This window comes from Camelus bactrianus, chromosome X (assembly GCF_048773025.1).
Source record: "Camelus bactrianus isolate YW-2024 breed Bactrian camel chromosome X, ASM4877302v1, whole genome shotgun sequence".
Classification (NCBI taxonomy): Eukaryota; Metazoa; Chordata; class Mammalia; order Artiodactyla; family Camelidae; genus Camelus; species Camelus bactrianus.
This window is the reverse complement of record NC_133575.1, coordinates 56,499,547-56,520,303: the sequence shown is the minus strand read 5'-3', so window position 1 is coordinate 56,520,303 and position 20,757 is coordinate 56,499,547. Positions and strand designations below refer to the sequence as shown.

At 35.1% G+C, this 20,757-nt stretch overlaps 1 protein-coding gene and 1 non-coding gene across 3 annotated transcripts in view; both read left to right on the top strand.

Annotated features, from left to right (window-relative positions):
* Positions 1-2,413: 2,413 nt before the first annotated feature.
* On the top strand, positions 2,414-2,520 carry LOC123615330 (U6 spliceosomal RNA). The gene has a single exon (XR_006722899.1). It is a non-coding gene; the product is annotated as a U6 spliceosomal RNA (small nuclear RNA).
* Positions 2,521-12,163: 9,643 nt separating this feature from the next.
* FAAH2 (fatty acid amide hydrolase 2) overlaps positions 12,164-20,757 on the top strand; it is a 191,875-nt gene continuing 183,281 nt past the window's right edge. For both annotated transcript variants that reach the window (XM_045512845.2, XM_010949977.3), the window contains exons 1-2: positions 12,164-12,480; positions 20,548-20,630. In XM_045512845.2, the coding sequence (XP_045368801.1) occupies positions 12,289-12,480; positions 20,548-20,630 (275 nt within the window). In that variant the 5' untranslated portion in view covers positions 12,164-12,288. The remainder of the gene's footprint in view (positions 12,481-20,547; positions 20,631-20,757) is intronic.

The window sequence follows — 20,757 nt, the reverse complement described above, 5'->3', positions numbered from 1 at the left end:
ATATGTTAATTCTATTTTTAATTTTCTGAAGAAACTCCATTCTGTTGTCCATAGTGACTGCACCATTTTACATTGCCATCTATAGAGCATAAGATTTCTATATTCTTGACATCCTCACCAACCCTTGTTATTTCTTGTCTTTTTGATAGTAGCCATTCTAATAGGTGTGAGATAACATCTCATTCTCATTTTGATTTGCAGTTTCCTGAAGATTAGCATTATTGATCATCTCTTCATGTACCTGTATATTTTCTGAGGAAAAATGACTGTTCAAAACTTCTGCTCATTTGTAAATCAAATTGTTTTTGGTATTGAGATGTATGGGTTCTTTATATAATTTGTATATGAATCCCCTATCATATATATTATTTGCAATTTTTTCTCCCATTCAGGAGGTTGCCTTTTTATTCTGTTGATGTTTTCCTTTGCTGAGCAGGAGCTTTTTAGTTTGATGTACTCCACATTGCTTATCTTTGCTTTGGTGCATTTGCTTTTGGTGTCATATTCAAAAAATATCACTAATATCTTTGTCAAGGAGCTTATCAGCTATATTTTCTTCAAGGCATCTTATGGTTTATGGTATTACATTAAGTCTTTAATCCATTTTGAGTTGACTTTTGCATATGATTGAGGATAGTGCCCCAAGTTTCTTCTTTTGTATATGACTTCCAGTTTTCCCAACACCTCTTATTAAAGTGACAATTATTTCTATATTTTATATTCTTGGCTGCTTTGTCATAAATTAAATGATCATATATATTTGAGTTTATTTCTGGACTCTCTGTTCTGTTCTATTTGTGTACATGTCTGTTTCTATGTCAAGCCCATACTGTTTTACATATTATAATGTTGTAGTATACTTTGAAGCCAGAAGCATAATGCTTCCAGCTTTTTTTTCTTTCTTACTCAAGATTGCTATGGCTGTTTGAGGTCATTTGTGGCTCCATACAAACATTAGGATTGTTTGTTCTATTTTTGTGAAAATTTTCATTGGAAATTTGACAGGTATTGGGTTAAATCTATGCATTGCTTTGGGTAGTATGGACCTTTTACAACATTACTATTTTCAATCAATGAGCAATGGGATACCTTTATTTTTACTTTTGTCTTTTTATTTTCTTTCATTTCTGTTTTGTAGTTTTCATATACATGTTTCTCACCTCTTTGATTAAATTCACTGTGAGATTATTTTCTTTTTTGATGCAACTGTAAATTTTTTTTCCTTAGGTTCTTTTTGTTATTAGAATAAAGCTAATTATTAGTATAAAGAACCACTACAGATTCTTGAGGACAGATTTTGTACTTTGAATTTTCTGAATTTATTCATTAGTTCCAAAAAATTTTGGTGGAGTTTTCTGGGTTTCTCATGTATAATGTCACATCATCTATAAATATTAATCATTTTACTACTACTTTTCCAATTTATATAACTTACTTATTTTCCTTACCTAACTGTTCTGGATAGGACGTCCAAAATTTTGTTGAAGAAAAGTGGTAAAATGAACATCTTTTTTGTGTTCCTGATCTTAGGAGAAAAATTTTTAACTTTTTACCATTGAATATGGTGTTAGCTGTGGGCTCATTATATATGACGTTTATTATGTTGAGGTACATTCCCTGTATACCCATTATGTTGAGAGTTTTATCATAAATGGATCTTGAATTTGCCAAGTGATTTTTCAGAATCTATTGAGATAATCATATAATTTCATCCTTTATTTCATTTATGTGATGTCTTACACTGACTGACATGAAGATGTTGAAATATACTTGTACCCTTGGAAAAAAACCACTTTGACTGTGGTGTGTGATCTGTTAAATATATTGTATTTAGTTTGCTGATATATTGTTAAGGATATTTGCATCTATATTCATCAGGGATATTGGACTGCAATTTTCTTTTTTCATGGCATACTTGCCTGGTTTTGATATCAAGGAAATACTCACCTTAAAAAATACGTTTAGAAAATACCCTTTCTCTTCTATTTTTTGAAAGAGATTGACAAGCATAGGTATTAATTCATCTTTGAATGTTTGGTAGAACTTACCAATGAATGTTTGGTAGAAATTATCAGTGAAGCAAGCTATTCCTGAATTTTTGTTTGTTGGAATTTTTGAATACTGATTCAATAACATTAGTAGTAATTAGTCTGTTCAGATTGTCTATTTCTTTCTGATTCACTAGTGGAAAATATCATATTACTAAGAATTTATCCATTTTTTTCTAGATTGTCTAGTATGTTGGGATATAATTTTCTGTGGTGTCCTTTTCCCATCACTTGTACTTCTGTAGCTTCAGCTGTAATTTCTCCTCTTTTCATTTGATTTTTTAATATGGATTCTCTCTCTTTATTTTGATACATTAGGATAAATGTTTCCAAGTGTGTTTATCTTTTCAAAGAGCCAACACTCAGTGCTTGCTTAGGCAGCACATATACTAAAATTGGATCTATACAGAGAAGATTAGCATGGCCCATCCACAAGGATGACACACAAATTCGTGAAGCATTCCATACATTTAAATTTATGGGACGCAGCAAAGGCAGTGCTAAGAGGGAAGTTTATACCAATTCTGGCATTCCTCAAAAAAGAAGAACAATCTGAAATAAACAATCTAACTCACCAGCTAAAAAAATTAGAAAAAAGACCAAAGAAACCACAAAAGGCAGCAGAAGGAATGAAATAAAGATCAGGGAGGAAAAAAATAAAATAGAATTTAAAAAAAACCCAAAATAATCAAATGAAAAACTGTTTTTTTCAAAAAGTAAATAAAACTGACGAACCTGTGCCCAAACACAAAAGAAAAAAAAATAGGAAAAGCACAAATAACCAAAATAAGAAAGGAAATTGGAGAAATTACAACAAATAACATAGAAATACAGAATATCATTTGAGAATATTATGAAAAACTATATGGAACCCAACTGGATAACCTAGAGGAGATGGACAAGTTTCTGGAAACATACAGTCCACCATGACTGAATCAAGAAGAAACTGACCACTTGAAAAAACCGATCACTAGACATGAAATTGAAATAGCAATTTAAAAACATCCCTACAAATAGAAGTCCAGGACCGGATGGCTTCACCAGGGAATTCTACCAAACATACAAAGAAAAACTCATACCAATCCTTCTGAAACTCTTCCAGAAGATTGAAAAGGAGGGAATACTCCCAAACTCATTCTATCAAGCCACCATCAACCTGATACCAAAACCAGGCAAAGACACTAACAAAAAAGACGATTACAGGCCAATATCACTGATGAACATAGGTGCTCAACATATTAGCAAATTGTATCCAACAACACATAAAAAAGATTATAAATCATGACCAAGTAGGGTTCATCCCAGGGACACAAGGGTGGTTCAATGTACACAAATCAATCAATGTAATACTTTACAACAACAAGAGAAAGTACAAAAACCACATGATCATCTCAATCGATGCAGGAAAAGCATTTGATAAAATTCAACACCCATTTATGGTAGAAACTCTCACCAAAGTGGGTATAGAGGGGGCATATCTCAACATCATAAAAGCTATATATGACAAACCTACAGCCAGCATAGTACTCAATGGTGAAAAACTCAAAAGCTTCCCACTAAAATCTGGGACAAGTCATGGATGCCCACTATCACGACTTCTATTCAACATAGTCGTGGAAGACCTAGCCACAGCAATCAGGCAAGAGAGAAAAATAAAAGGGATCTAAACTGGAAAAGAAGAGGTAAAAATGGCACTATATGCAGATGACATGATACTATATATAGAAAACCCTAAAAGGTCCACACAAAAACTTCTAGAACTAATCAAAGAATTCAGCAAGTTAGCAAGATACAAGATTAACATTAAAAAATCAGTTGCATTTCTTTACACTATTTATGAATCAACAGAAAAAGAATGTAAAGAAACAATCCCCTTTAAAATAGCACCCAAAATAATAAAATAACTAGGAATAAATCTAACCAAGGAGGTGAAAGAATTATACACGGAAAACTATAAACCATTGATGAAGGAAATTAAAGAAGACTTTAAAAAATGGAAAGATATCCCATGCTCTTGGATTGGAAGAATCAGTATTGTTAAATTGGTCACACTGCCCAAGGCAATCTACAGATTTAATGCAATCCCTATCAAATTACCCAGGACATGTTTCACAGAACTAGAACAAATCATAATAAAATTTATATGGAACCATCAAAGACTTAGAATTGTCAAAGCATTACTGAAGAGAAAGAAAGAGGCTGGAGGAATAACTCTCCCAGACTTCAGACAATACTATAGAGCTACAGTCATCAAGACAACATAGTATTGGTACAAAAACAGACATATAGACCAATGGAACAGAATAGAGAGCCCAGAAATGCACCCACAAACTTTTGGTCAACTAATCTTTGACAAAGGCGGCAATAATCTACCATGGAATAAAGACAGTCTTTTCAGCAAATGGTGTTGGGAAAACTGGACAGCAGCATGTAAAGCAATGAAACTAGAACACTCCCTTACAGCATACACAAAAATAAACTCAAAAGGGATCATAAGACTATATACAATAAACTTCCTAGAAGAAAATATAGGCCAAACATTATCTGACATACATCTCAAAAATGTTCTATAACAGTCTACCCAAGCAGTAGAAATAAAAGTGAGAATAAACAAATGAGACCTAATGAAACTTACAGGCATCTGCACTGCTAAGGAAACCATAATTAAAACAAAAAGACAACCTACAGAATGGAGAATATTTTTGCAAATGAAACCGACAAAGGCTTGATCTCCAGAATATATGAGCAGCTCATATGACTCAATAAAAAAAAAAACCCAATCCAAAAATGAGCAGAAGACCTAAACAAGCAATTCTCCAAGGAAGACATACAAATGATCAATAGGCATATGAAAAAATGCTCAATATCACTAATTAGTAGAGAAATGCAAATCAAAACTACAATGAGTTATCACCTCACACCAGTCAGAATGGCCATCATTCAAAAGTCCACAAATGACAAGTGCTGGAAAGGCTGTGGAGAAAAGGGAACCCTCCTACAAGTGCTGGTGGGAATGCAGTTTGATACAGCCACTATGGAAAACAGTATGGAGATTCCTCAAAAGACTAGGAATAGACATACCATATGACCCAGTCATCTCACTTCTGGGCATATGTCCAGGAGGAACACTACTTCAAAATGACACCTGCACCCCAATGTTCACAGCAGCACTATTTACAATAGCCAAGACATGGAAATGGCCTAAATGTCCATCAACAGATGACTGGATAAAGAAGAAGTGGTATATTTATACAATGGAATTCTATTCAGCCATAAAACCGACAACATAATGCCATTTGCAGCAACATGGATGTAAGTGAAGTAAGCCAGAAAATGAAAGAAAAATACCATATGATATCGCTCATATGTGGAATCTAAAACAAAAAAATAAACAAACAAACAAACAAAGCATAAATGCAAAACAGAAATAGACTCATAGACATAGAATACAAACTTGTGGTTGCCAAGGGGGCGGGGGGTGGGAACACATAGACTGGGATTTCAAAATGTAGAATAGATAAACAAGATTATACTGTGTAGCACAGAGAAATATACAGAAGTTCTTATGGTAGCTCACAGAGAAAAAAATGTGACAATGAATATATATGTTCATGTAAAACTGAAAAATTGTGCTCTACACTGGAATTTGACACAGCATTGTAAAATGATTATAGATCAATAAAAAATGTTAAAAAATAAAAGAATGGGAAAAGGAGATATTACAACCAATAGCACAGAAATACAATAAATGATAAGAGAATAATATAAACAATATATGTAAACAAATTGGATATCCTAGAAGAAATGGAAAAGTTACTAGTAAGAAATCATCCCACAAGACTGAATCAAGAAGAAATAGACCCCTTGAATAGGCTGATCACTGCTACAGAATTATAATCAGCAATAAAATAACACCTGTGAACCAAAGTCCAAGATCACATGTCTTTACTAGGGAATTTTACCAAACAAAGAAACAATACCTCATATTGATCCTTCTCAAACTGTTTCTAAAGATTCAAAAAGAGAGTACTCCCAAATGCATTCTATGGAGCCACCATCACCCTGATACCAAAACCAGACAAGTCACTATCAAAAAAGAAAATTAGAGGCCAGTATCACTGATGAACATAGATGCAAAAATCCTCAACAAAATATTAGTGAACAGAATCCAACAGAACATGAAAAAGATCATACAGCATGATCAAGTTGGATTCATCTCAGGCACAAAAAATGTTTCAACATATGGAAATCAATTACCATATCAACAAAAGAAGGGACAAAAACAACATGATCATCTCAAAAGATGGAGAAAATGCATTTTATAAAATTCCACACATGATTGTGAAAAAAAGAAACTCTTACCAAAGTGGGTGTAGGGGAACATCCCTCAACTTAATCAACATTCTTCTGCATTTATGGGAAACCCACAGGCAAAGTAATACTCAATGTTGAAAAGCTGAAAATCTTCCCACTAAAATCTGGAAGAGGACAAGGATGCCCCCTTTCACCACTTATATTCAGCATAATTTTGGAAGTCCTAGCTATAGCAATCAGGCAAGAAAAAGAAAGAAAATTGATCCAAATTGGAAGAGAAGAGGCAAAATTGTCACTATATGAGGATGACATGATACTATATATAGAAAACCCTAAAATCTCCACACAAAACATAGTAGAGATATGAGAATTGGCAAGTTAATAGTATGCAAGATTAACATACAGAAATCAGTTGCATTTATTTACAGTAACAATGAATATCAGAAAAGGAAAATAAAGAGAATATCCCCTTTAAAATTGCATCCAAAACAATAAAATATTTAGACATAAATCTGACCAAGATTTTGAAAGACTTACACATGGACAACTGAAAAATATTGATTAAGGAAATTAAAGATGATTTTATGAAATGAAAAGATACACCATGCTATTAGTTTGGAAGAATCAATATTATTAAAATGGCCATACTGCCTGAGGCAACCTACAGATTTAATTCAATTTCTATCAACTTAGCCAGGATATTTTTCACAAAGCTACAATAAATAATCCTAAAATGTATATGGAATCACAAAAGACTCAGAATTGCCAAAGCAATACTGAAGAAAATGAATGAAGCTGGAGGATTAATGTTCCCAGACTTCAGCCAATACTACAGAGCTACAGTTTTCAAAACAGCATGGTATTGGCCAAAAAACAGACATATGGATCAAGGGAACAGAATAGAGAAATGCAGAAATATACCCACAGACCTATTGTTAATTAATTTTTGACAAAAGAGGGAAGAATATACTATGGAGAAACAGTCTCATCAGCAAGTGGTGTTGAGAAAACTGGACAGCCACATATAAATCAATGAAGTTAGAACACTCCCTCACTCTATACACAAAATAAACTAAAATGGCTTAAAGACTTAAATATAAACTGTAAAGACACTATAAACCTCCTAGAAGAAAACATAGGCAAAACCTTCTGTGACATAAATCTTAGCAATATCCTCCTTGGGCAGTCTACCCAGTCAATAAAAATAAAAGCAAAAATAAACAAATGGGACCTAATTAAACTTCTAAGCTTTTGCAGAGCAAAGGAAACCATATGTAAAATAAAATGACAATCTATTAAATAGGAGAAAATAATTGCAAATGATGCAACAGACAAGGGCTTAATTTCCAGAAACAGCTCATGCATCTTAATAACCAAAAAAAACCCCAAAAACAACTCAATGCAAAAATAGGCAGAAGATTTATGCAAATAATTGTCTGATGAGACATCCGAATGGCTAGTAGACATATGAAAAAGTGTTCAATATCTCTAATTATCAGAGAAATGCAAATTAAAACTACAATGAGGTATTACCTTCCACCAGTCAGAATGGCCATCACTAAGTCCACAATCTATAAATGCTAGAGAGGGTGTAGAGGAAAGCGAATCCTCCTACAGTATTGGTCAAAATGTAGTTTGGTGTACGCATTATGGATAACAGTATGGAGACTTCTCAAAAAACTAAAAATAGACTTACCATATGATCCAGCAATCCCACTCCTGACCATATATCCAGAGGGAACTTTAATTTGAAAAGATGTATGCACCCCAGTATTCATAGCAACACTATTTACAGTAGCCAAGACACGGAGACAACCTAAATGTCCATTGGCAGATGACTGAATAAAGAAGTTGTGGTATATTTATACAATGGAATACTATTCAGCCATTAAAAATAATAAAATAATGTCATTTACAGCAACATCAGTGGACCTTGTTATTGCCATTCTAAGTGAAGTAAGTCAGGAAGAGAAAAGAAAATACCATATATCACTTACCAGTGGAATCTTAAAAAAAATTAACTTATTTACAAAACAGGATCAGACTCACAAACATAAAAACATAGTTATGGTTGCTGGGGAAAAAGTGGTATAAAGGGATAAATTGGGAGTTCGAGATTTACAGATACTATTATATATAAGCTAAATAAGTTTATATTGTATACCACAGGGAACTATATTAAATATCTTTTAGTAACCTATATTGAAAAAGATTATGAAAATGAATATATGTATATATGTGTATGACTGAAAAATTATGTTTTACACCAGAAATTGTCACAAAATTGTATACTGACTACACTTCATTGAAAAATAAAATCTGAGATGTCTTCTCTGACCATCCATGTTAAGTGCCCTATTTTTTATTCTTATAATATCTTTTGTAGAGTTTACCAAGTTTTTATTTGAAAAGAAGTATGATTTTTTGGTTTAATTTCTAACTGTCTGGATAACTGTTTATGAGAGGAGAAATATGTCTATCTTTTTCACTCATGTAATGCTAGAAACTAGCATAGTGGTTACTTAATAAATGAAAAAAAATCATATTCTTCAATTTCTTCCATTGTTCCTTTCTTTCTGTCTGTCTTTCTTTCTGTCTTTTTTCTGTGTTCTTTGCTTGTTTGTTCATATCATTCTGTTCCATAATGTACATTTAATATTAGTCCATATAATATAATCTTAACATTTGTATTAGCACAGAACATTATAGTTTATATATAGATATATACAAATATATTAGTGAGCATGCTAATTATTTTAAATAGTAGTTACATTTTGGAGACCACTATTTTAGAGAATTGCAAATAGTTTGCTTTAGTTGGAGCAATGAATGTGTGTGTGAGAAATTGGCAGGAGGTAAAACTAGGAGAGTCAGCAGTCTCCATGCCCTAATGGTCCCAACTCCAAGAAAGCATCTATGTGCATCTTTTACAAAAACTCTTTGCAAAAAAGGAAGTCACAAAAAAACAGGGAAAATATATGTGAATTGTTACTGATATACAATTGGGAAAGGATACTAAGGATAATATTGGTGGATGTAATGATAAAGGGAAAATTCAACTGATATGTTTACACAAATATTTAAAATATCTTTACATTTGAATAACTTTTAATAGTATTAAAAGTTAGATAACTTACTGGGGACATTATAAATATGTAAGTAATATACAAGGTTAAACCCTTATTATATTAAGAATTCTTACAAATTAATTTTTTAAAAGTTAAAAATCTAATAGAAAAATTGGCAGCAGACATGAACAGGTAAATCACAATAGAAGGGATATAAATGACCATTAATCATATAAAAAGGTGTTCATCATCACTCTAAATCAAATAAATATAAATTTAAATAACACTGAGGATCAATTCTTCACCTATGAAATTGGCAAAGATTATACTACCCTCTTTCACGGGGATAAAAATGCAGGCCAAATATATATAGTATTAATAGGAGCATAAATTACTTTATCTGAAAAAAATAAAATTTAAATGAAGTGCATGGTTTTTAAAAAGGGACAGATTGAAGGCAATGTAACACCAATTAGGAAAGTATTACATAATTCAGGTAAGTAGCAGTGGGAGCGGAAAGTAGAGAATAGGTTACAGACACAGTAAGGACATAAGATCTATAGTGGAAAAAGATTTACGAAGGAGTCAAGGATAACTTTTGAGTCTCCACTTTTGATTGCTAATGAATGGTGGAAATACATAAATCCCCCTGACTTTCATACCACCTTGCCCAGCAAACACACAATATTTCTTTTATTTTCTCCTCTGGAACAAAATGTAGTTTCTCCCATCTCTTTTCCTTAAAATTAGAGTGTTTCTGTTTCTTTGCCTAGTACAAACAAATATAAAGAGTTTTGATGCACTTAAGAGGCACTGTCAGAAGATTTACATTCGTATCTGATTTAATCTTCATAACACTATAAGGTAGCTGTTAATGTTATTTCACAGATGAGGAAATACAAAGACATTAAGTGATTTGTACAAGGTTGCAAACATAATGAGTGGTAGGTCTAGGATTTGAATCCAGATCTACCTAGTCAGTGCTCCATCAGTGAGCATTCTCTGTATCACAGAGTCACATAATGGTCATTTACAATATAAATAATGTATCAAAAGTAAGTCACTTTTTCACTTTGACAAAGACTTTGGTACAGAAGTTTCACTCAGCTACAGATTTTGCTTAAAACTGTAATGGAGCCTAGATTATGGCAATCTACTCTATTAGATGATTTTACTGGATCTGTCAGATGTTCCTATTATGATTACCCTACATTCCACTAGGTGCTTCCATCTAGGCTAGAGGTGCGGCAATGACAACTTCAGAATGCAAGTGAAAAGTAAATGCCTAGAATTACTCTTCCATTTCACTTAACCCAGGACATAAATGCCAAGCTTAAGTCTTATCTTCACATCAGTCACTCTTTGATAAACTCATACCTTCAAACTACAAACTTGTACTGACTGCATGCCAAGCCCTGTGTTGGGCTCTTACAAAACAAAGATGAATTAGAATGACCCTGTTCTTTAAGGAGTTCACATCTAGGTAAGGAGTAGACACAAAAGTCTAACATGTAAATAACCTAATTCTAAGGTTATGAATGCTGTGATATTGTTAATCTGTGGAGTGTGGGGTTACAATAAAGTGGCACCAAACCTGTTTGGGAGTTCAGAGATTTCCTGGAGGAGGTGGTACTTGTCCTGAGCCAGATGGAGAGGGACTTGTGAAAGCATATGCAAAGATATGGAGGGGAAAGAGACCCTTCAAATAGTTCAATTGAGTAGGAACATGTGAGTGATGGAATGGGCTAGGGATGAGTTACAAGGGTTTTCAGACATCAATTATTAGATCTTTGAATACCAAAGTAGATGGGGCTTGAACCTGAGGAAAACTGGGAATTACTGCAGTCACTGCATGGAAGTAACATGATTGGATTTGCATATTAGAAAGAACATCCCAAACAAAGGCAGGGTGATCAGTTCGTTATGTGTAGAAGTTCATGTAAATGTCAGTGAGATCTGAGCTAGGGCTGAATTAGGAGGGAAAGGTATTTACTGGACTTAGTGATGATTCATGAAGATGAGAGAAAAGGAAGAATCTGGGATGATTCCCAGATTCTTGGCATGGCTGACTGGGTGGATGAAAATATCATTCATGAACCTGGAGGGGCAGCAGGTTTGGGAAGATGATGAGTTTTGGACATGCTGAGTTTGAAGGAAACTGAAACATTCATATGGAAGTGTTAAATAGGCATTGGATTCAAGTATCTGGAGTTTAGGAGAGAGATCTGGGTGGAAATCTGATATTCATCAGTACTGTCTGTGATCTTCTAAGGATTAAAGTATATGGATATACGTAATATATATATGCTTATTATTTAGTTGTTTGTTGAACATACCAAGTACATACAAAGGTATATTTACATCACTTTTTTCACAGGTACAAATGCAATAAATTATAGTTAAAATCACTTAAATCACACTATTTACCATGAATTGTGCTAAGTGTTTGATTATCTAGTGTTTAACATGATTTTTTTTTTTTTGATGTGGGGATAATTACTCTCCTGTTTTCATAAGAGCAAACTGACTGCCAGAAGTAAAGTGTAAGTTGGCCAACGCCACCTAGTGGCAGAGTTGGGAACTCCAAAGCCAGTGTTTTATATCTCATTTTCTGGGCTGGATTACTCTAGCAGTAACAAAGAGTTTCACGGCACACAGGCCATGCTAGGAAGACAACTCCGCCCCTATCTCTGGCCCAGAGCCCAGCAGGTGATGACAAATAAGCCCCTGTGGAATTGTGGGTAAATACTGGACTTGGAAGGGATTCCTAAACACTTCCTTGCTTAGTAATTTATTTTCCTTTTGCCCAGGGTGCACGCAACCCTCAAGCACTAGGACCCTGCGGAATCCAGGCAGCGATGGCACCTCTGTTCACCGTCAGAATCCAGTTGCTGCTCCTGCAGGCTGTTGGCTTTTTCATAGGTCTCGTTGGCCAAGCTGTTCGAGCCTTTGGCAGCCCCAGGTTTAGCTCAAGGACGACCAGGCCTGTGACTGAACCATTACTCCTGCTTTCTGGGGTGCAGCTGGCCAAGCTGATCCGACAGAGGAAGGTGAGAGTGCTATGGAGGCTAATCAAAAGAGGGTGGGGGACAAGTCTTTCTCTGGACAACTACAGGAAGTTCGGTGATAGTGGTTGTTGCGGTAACGAGTTTGCGTTTGGTGGAAATCAATTTCCTTTCCATCCTCTACTAGGGCGACATAGGAAAGGCATTCATTCATTGAGGATGAAAGGCGACTTCTGGGAGTTGTAGTATACTTATACCCAGGCATTTGCTGTGGATATCAGTGGGACTATTTTGGCACCACTCATCCTTGTCCATTTGTCCTGTTTAAGCGTAATAATTCTGTTGGGCTAAATCAGGTGCAGTTTATAAGCTGATTTTCAGTCTTGGAAATTTTCTATCTGTCTCTCTGTATCTCTGTGTATGTCTCTCTCTCAGAAGTGGTTTACAAACTGACTCTCAGTCAGTGGCGCTCTCTCTCTCTCTCTCTCTCCTTCTCACCCTCCCTTTCTTTCTTTTTATCCTAGGTCTACTTGCCGCTTCTTGTCTAAGGGATTTTTTAATTGAAGAAATGTAGTTCCTGTTCTAGGATAATAATAGAGTGGCTAACCATAGTACATATCAAATATCATGCTGGTGCTTAAACATATCTTTTCTCACTCATGCAGTTATCTAGGTAATATCTCCATTTTACATTTGAGGGAACAGAGGTAAAAGGATTTGCACAAACACAAATATTGATGGAAATTCTTAATCCAAAGATTTAAGCATCTCAATTGTTCTCTCTAGAGTTGTTCAGGCAGGGCCATCTATTTCTGTATCATATTGGTAGCTAGTTCCCCAAAGATAGTGGACCATAGTATTATTTCTATATTTTCCTCTTGTCTTTATTACTCTGTTCTCTCATTTGCTTTTCCTCATTGTTTTATTACAGTAATCTAGAATGCTAATTTACACTCCTGGTAACATTTCAGTGATATTTTCTATTTGGTTCCTGTATCACCTTCAACCCCCTATTCTCCATTCATTCTTTTCCTAACAATTGGGGAGACAGTGAGATGTAGTGGAAAGACAATGAGATGTAGTGAAAATTTTGGTCTACCTCTCTATACCTGTGAGATCCTGGAGAAGGTGTGCTATGGAAATTGCAGATAGTGCACATCAAGCACCTGGCACAGAGCAGACTGTGTAGCACAGTGATTAGAAGGGTGGGCTGTGGAGACAGACTGCCTGAGTTTAGAAATCCTAGCTCTCCTACTAATCTAGCTATGTAATCTTGGAAACATTCCATAAACTTGTTGTGCCTCCAATATTCTGTAAGAAATATACACTTGATAATAGAATCTACCTTATAGAGTTTTGAAAGGATTAAATGAGTTTATAAATGTAAAACTCTTAAAAGTACTGCCTGACATAATAGTCCTGTATGAGTCTTAGCTGTTATTACTATCATCACACTTTTTGAAAAGAGCCATTAATAATTTTTATGCTTACCCATGAGAAGAGATTATCTACATGTAGTTTATTTTTAAAAAAGTATTCTGAAGTGGAGAATTGGACAGGATACAAAGTCTTTTTTGTCTTAGATTTCCCTCAGTTTCTCCAAGGTTCTGCCTCCCACAATGTGGGTATTAACAACATCTGCCCTTCTTTGTTACAAATTGTTTGACATTTTCTTTCTTTCTCTGGAGCAATAGTTTTCAACTGGGGCAGTTTTGTCCCCCAGGGGATATGTTACAATGTCTGGAGACATTTTTGGTTGTTACAAGTTGGTGAAGATGCTACTTGCATTGAGTGGGTAGAGGCCAGGAATGTGGCTAAACATACTACAATGTACAGACAGGATAGCTCACTCCACAGCAAAGAATTATCTGGTTCAAAATGTCAGTAGTGCCAAGTCTGAGAAACACTGCTCCAAGACCACTGAGTATTTGAGAAAACTGGCTTCCTTTCAGTCTTTGTTAGGGCCTGGGAGGAAGTCACTAAAAAATGATTTAACCTATTTCTTATGTAATATTAGGTCAGTACCAGTCATATTTTTTGTTAAGTTTAGGGCTCTAAAATTTACCATTTCAGAGTGTCTACTGTGTACTAGAAACTTTGCATATTTGATCTTCAACTCTCATATTAAACAGCAAGAAATTACTCCAAGATGGAAGTGTAACTATGAGGGAACTGACACCTTTTTAAAGAGAATTAATTCCAACAGATTGTATATATTCACTGAGATGTTACCCATATGCATTCAGATGTTATCTTTTTGTGCCTGAATATATGAATGTGTAAATCCTGTTCACTGGGTGAAGAAAGTTATAAAGTACTGGTATCTTCAGCTTGTCTTGACACCTTCCTCATAAAAGTCAAATGTTTTTGTTACCAAGTCCAAACTCATTCTGCTCACTGCATGACAGCCCAATAAATCAGGAGATGAGGTGTTGGAGCAAGGAGTAGAGACTTTATTTGGAAAGCTGGCAGACCAAGAAGATGGCAGAATAATGTCCTGGAGAACCACCTTCTCCAAGTCAGAATTCAAGATCCTTTTATACTAAAAAGGGCAGAGAGTGTGGTTGGTTGTTGCAAACTTCTTGGTGTAGGAATTCTTTCCTCTTGGAATCCTTTGTTCTCGCAGCTGTCCATGTGGTTCAGTTCATGGTGTCCCTTTATAAAACCTCCAACAAAACAAATGTTATTCTCTATTCTGCAACTTGTTATCTTTATAAGAGTGCAAAAGTTTTAATATCCTTCAAGGCTAGCGCCTTGAGAATAGGTTATCCTGTATATTTCAGGCTATAGGCAACATTCTTTTAGAAAAAGTGCAGAGCCAGCAAGACTAAGCCTAGAAAACAGGGCATAGGTTTAAAGCCAAAGGAACAGATCTAATATGGAGTCAGATTTTTTCTTTTCTATTACAATTCCCCACTGTCAATGTCCATTCCACAATCTTGTGGGAAAAGGTGTAACAACCATTCTGGCAACTTCCTGCTGAACAGGGGCAATGAATGGGTGATTATGGAATGGAATTGATTAGCTTTGGACTGGGAACATTCCTTAGAATCTTTAGTCAGTAGTATAATAATCTTTTTTTCCCTTTATTTACAACTATTTGAACCTGACAAAACTTCTTAGTACTTTGTTGAACTTGGAGTTTTGGTTCCAGTTCCCTATATATATCTATTAATGTTAATTTTTTACTGTACCATAATTACACGAGATTCCTGTGCTATTCATTTAGATAAGATTAAACAAATAGGTTGACCTTTTTCAAGCTACAATGAAATTATAATCTCAATACTTATCTTTTTAAAAGAGTAACCTTGTCTTCTAAGGGTTCACAAAACCATTGCTCCTCAGGCCTCTCAGGGATTGGGTTTGATTCTGATGACGGTGGTGCTGCTTTAGTCCAAGTGTGATGACTCCACAGCTTTACTCCAGCTAACTTGACAGATGAGTGCATAGTAATACCATGTGTGGCCCTCTCCACCTTGTAGTCAGCTGATGTTCAGGCCCTTGTTTCTCTGGTTTTAAGTAGGACTCAGTCTCCAGGTCAGAAAGGTTGTAAGACTACTTCAGTTGGATAGGCAGGCCTGTTGGAGGCAAACTCATGAACAGAGTTTAGTAAAGTGCCTAAAGTTTTAACATAATTTACAACTGCTAAGTCTTTTAGAGCATTTATAGATTCTCCTGCCCAGGGAGACACCTGGAATGGCCTACTACACGATATTTCAAAGGGACTTAATTTAAGCCTGCTTCTGGGAGCCACTCTGATCCATAGCAGGGCAACTGGCAAGGCCTTATCCCAAGTTAAATTAGACTCTTAACATATTTTAGCAATACTCCTTTTTAATGTATAATTCATTTTCTGGGTTTTTCTTGATTCTGGGATAAATTTATCTTACGGTTAATTTTCAATATTTTAGACACTTACTGAGTTATGCTAGAGCAGTCTGTTATCACTTTGGAGAGTATTAGTCAGTCCAAATTGAGGGATAATTTCTTTTAGGAGGGGTTAACAAGTTTGGACTGTGTCCAATATTTCCAATATGTAACCTTTGTTTCCATGTCTGTATAAATGCCCATGAAAACTCAACAAAAAGTACTTCTTTTATTAATAGTGAATCATTATTGTAATTTCTGGGGAAAAAGTTTCAAAATATTCAGCCTTCATGTTAATATAGGTTAGGCCACCCAAAAGACAAAGCAAAGAGTTAACATTAAGTCATGGTCCAGGGTTTCACTTATGAGAAACAAATACAAGACTTATGGGACTTTATAAGTAAAGACCACCAAAGTAAACTGTATTTCAAATTCATTTATATAAAAACATATTAAAGATCACTTTAAAATAGTGTCCATCTTTTCTTTTAAATGGGTATACATTCATCTGCAATCATGTAAACTCAAACTCATGCAGTAAACTCAACTAATAGCTTTCTTAAGCTTTTAATACAAATGCAATTCCTTCTTTATGCAACCCAACAAAATAGTATAAAGTGAAGTTGTTAGAAAAATATGGAGCTTTCTGAATCTATATTGCATTTTTAATTTAAATTGGAAAACACTGTTCAGATCATATGAAACACATGAATTTCAGGTTTTAAGATTAGCTGTATCTTACAGAATATTAGCTATAGTCTTTATTTTGGCTGAAATGCAAAAATATGATTAATTTCTCAATAACAGATTGGTTACAAATACTTTCCATTGATAGCAGTGCCAGTCCTAGAACAAAATATGAGTGAAACATATTTGTAAGTCATTTGTCTTTTAGTGCCCCAAATATGTAGATCCTAACACTAAGTCCTTAATATGCATCTGCAAGATGAGTGAAGGGAAAGCTCACATGTCTGGAAAACTGGAATTTAAACAATCCTGTAAATAGTTAAAATTTGATTTCAAAATTTAAGTAACGTTACATATTTTATTTAGACTAAACTTATGGTTAAATTAACTTGTGACACATTGGGTCATAACCACTAAATATGTAAAAAGATTAGAAAAAACCCTGTATGCAGAGATGAAACTAAACTCTGTAAGTGGTGCATGCTGAATAACCATTCACTGCAGCTGCTCTTTTGTTTGGCACAGTGACAGTGGTCAGATGCCTCAGGTACAGAATATGTCTGAACTCCAATTTCTATTTAGTTTGTTACCCAAGAATTCCTCAGGTACAGAATATTCAAGTACACACCTAGGTAAAACCAAGTCTTCTGTTTAGATTGTTTTTAATGGCAATAGCAAGACCTGTAATTCAACTTTATTTTCTTTGAATGTCATCACTATTTTTCAAGTGTTTGAAGGACCAGAGACAGCAAATTTTGACAGGGCTTCATTTTGGCCATTTTTTCCCCAAAGAGTTGATAGCAGTACACAATACCAGTTGAAATACCAAAGAGGCAGCCTTTCTCGGATTCCCATACCACTTGCCCCTACCACTTGTCAAAGTTACTCAGGGCTTCTGTGGGAAAATTGGAATTGGGTGCCTCAAGTCCAAGGGAGCCCCTGGGCCTCTTCATTCATCAGAATGTTTCTCTCTTTTTACCATATGAGAGGCACCTGTCCTATTTAATTGTTTTCCTGGATCAGACTCATAATTATGTATAATGTACATGTTGATGGGTAGAACTATGTATCCCAGAAAAATAAAAGGCACTGCATAGGCAAAGAATTGATACAAGAAGCCACCTAAAGGAAGCCCTAGCATTAGTCCTAGTCCAGAAAAAGTGTCAAGGCTTCCCAAAACTGTAGCCACATTATTTGGAAATGCCTTTGTAAGGATAGAAGAAGATGAAGTTATTGCTGCAGCAAAAGGTATTGAATCAGTTATTCTCATTAGAAAATACATAGCAATAAATGCTGGTCCTTTTAGAACTTGGTCCAATACAACAAAGAGAACTGTAATTTCTCCTGAGACAAATATTCTTGATACAAACACACATTTTACTCCAATATGTACATGATACTTTTCAAATACCAAAGATGCCAGCAAGTCCAACAAAGCATGATATCCAAGGATCATACTAATGATCTTTCCAGCCTTCTTGGGGAAAAAAAGTGGAAGGATTGAATAGCACATCATAGAAAATAAGTCAGTGGAAGTTGCTGATACCAATATAAAAATCTGTTCTCTCAAAAGCAACCTGATTAAGTTTCTAAATATCAGAAGCCATTTCTTTAGATGTGGCATTTTATTACTGAGTAGGCTGAATGGTGGTGAAGAAATGGCATAGAATAGTTTGGCACTAATACAAGTCCCACATACCCAGCTGGTAAATTAAACTTCTCTAAAACAAAGAGGGACAGTGTAGGATCAAGGAAGCAAAAACATGAGCTGAGTGAGGTGATGATGAAGGCTATAAGGGCAACCTTGGGTAAAGGGATGAGTTTCCAGAATGAGTGTTTTCCTGTTGTTTAACACTTTAAGAGCAACATCTACCAATTGAGAAGGGTTTATTTCAAATACATCATCTAATTTTTGCAGTTTTATCATATTCATCATTCTAGCATTCTCAGGGGCCTTGGAATCTGCTGTAGACCTGATAAATCCTTTCCAAAAATTCAAAGGTGGTCTTTATTTGTTTTTTGCTGGATTTCTTTAATTTTGTTAAACCCATACTACTGGCTATTTGAATTTAGGTCCCCTATGGGATAATGTAGAAGAAATTGTCCTGTGCCCAGAGTGGTTCCTGGTTCAAACTGGGTGCCCTGTCAGGTCTTATATGGCAATACCACACCAGGTCTCTGTGCCCCAGTAACTAACATAGGATTTTAAAATTGATCCGTATGAGGAAAGGAAGTCAGTCCAACCACTTCCTGAGCCCCAGTGTCAGGAATTGGGGATGGCTGTGTAGAAATGGGAAGCAGTGGAAATAGTGCATACATTAACATAGCAGCCAGAGTGGCTGGGACAGCTGGCTCAGCCAGAGAGTTAAGGACATACTTATACTAAAAATTATGTGCTATTTATCTGAAATTCAAATTTAACTTCGTATCCTGATTGTATCTAGAAACTGTGCCTTAATGGGCTTTTATGTCTCCACTACTCAACTCCTGGATTTTGCAAATCTGATGTATAATGTTAAGGTTCAGGGTATTACTATAAAATGATGCCTATTATGATACTGGTTATTTACTAGAAAATGTACTCCCTAGTTGAGTATATATACATAATATCTCTGAACTCCAATTTCTATTTACTTTGTTACCCAAGAATTCCAAGAATGGAGACTTGGTTAAGGCTAGAAAAAGGAAAAAAAAAAAGCTTTTATTTGGGGTTTGTTAAGATTGCAGCAGAGGAAGTACGAATCCAAGAAAGCACCTAAATTGTGTTCCACCAGACTATAAAATGGAAGAACCTTATAAAGTTAAAAACTGCAAGGCCACAGTTAGTTACTTAAGTTGTTTGTCAAGAATTACAAATGGAGCTAGTAAGAAGTAAGGGTGGTTGTTAAGCAAGGTTGGAGTTTGAAATGATAATGATTACATAGTTGTGAAGTGGGGTGGGGAGTTTGAACCTATCAGATTGCAGCTAGCAGTTGCTAGCAGATACTGTTTGTTTTTAATCAGGGGGAGGTAATTAGGTTTATTCATTTATTTATGTTTAGAGGAGGTACTGGGGATTGAACCTAGGACCTTGTGCTTGCTAAGCATGCACTCTACCACTTGAGCTATACCCACCCCCCTAGCAGATACTGTTTTGAAAATGGCTGGTGTGGTCCTTGAGTTTGATACAGTTCAGAAAGTTCAAGTTCTCAGTGATGTAGGAATGTCTAAGATAACATCCACAGTAGTTACCTTGCTCCATTTTGTCTGCCTGAATCATAGTTACTCCATTTTTATTTATAAATGATCTTAAATATGTCATCAACTTAGAGGGGAGTTTATGCCTTTTATCTCTACCTATCAATCAGAGCCTTCTAATACTGGTATACTATTGATTACTTAGCTTCAAGGTAGACATCTTTTATCTCCTCACAGTGGACTGTACTAGATAATTCACTGAAGATGTCCCAAATAAAAAGTGGTTGATGCACATACCAAACTTTCATTAAGTACTTGTTGAACAGATGAATTGTTCAATAAATAAACACCTGCTAACTAAATTATTATATTTTGCAGGTGAAATGCATAGATGTTGTTCAGGCTTATATCAACAGAATCAAGGATGTGAACTCAATGATCAATGGAATTGTCATGTACAGGTGAATATTTTTACTTTCTCATGGTTTTCCTTCTATTTCTATTGACATGCCAGCTTAGCATATTTCCTGGGTTGCTCTTCCCCTGTTTCTTTCCTTTGATTTCCTACTTGGACCTCCCCTGACTCCT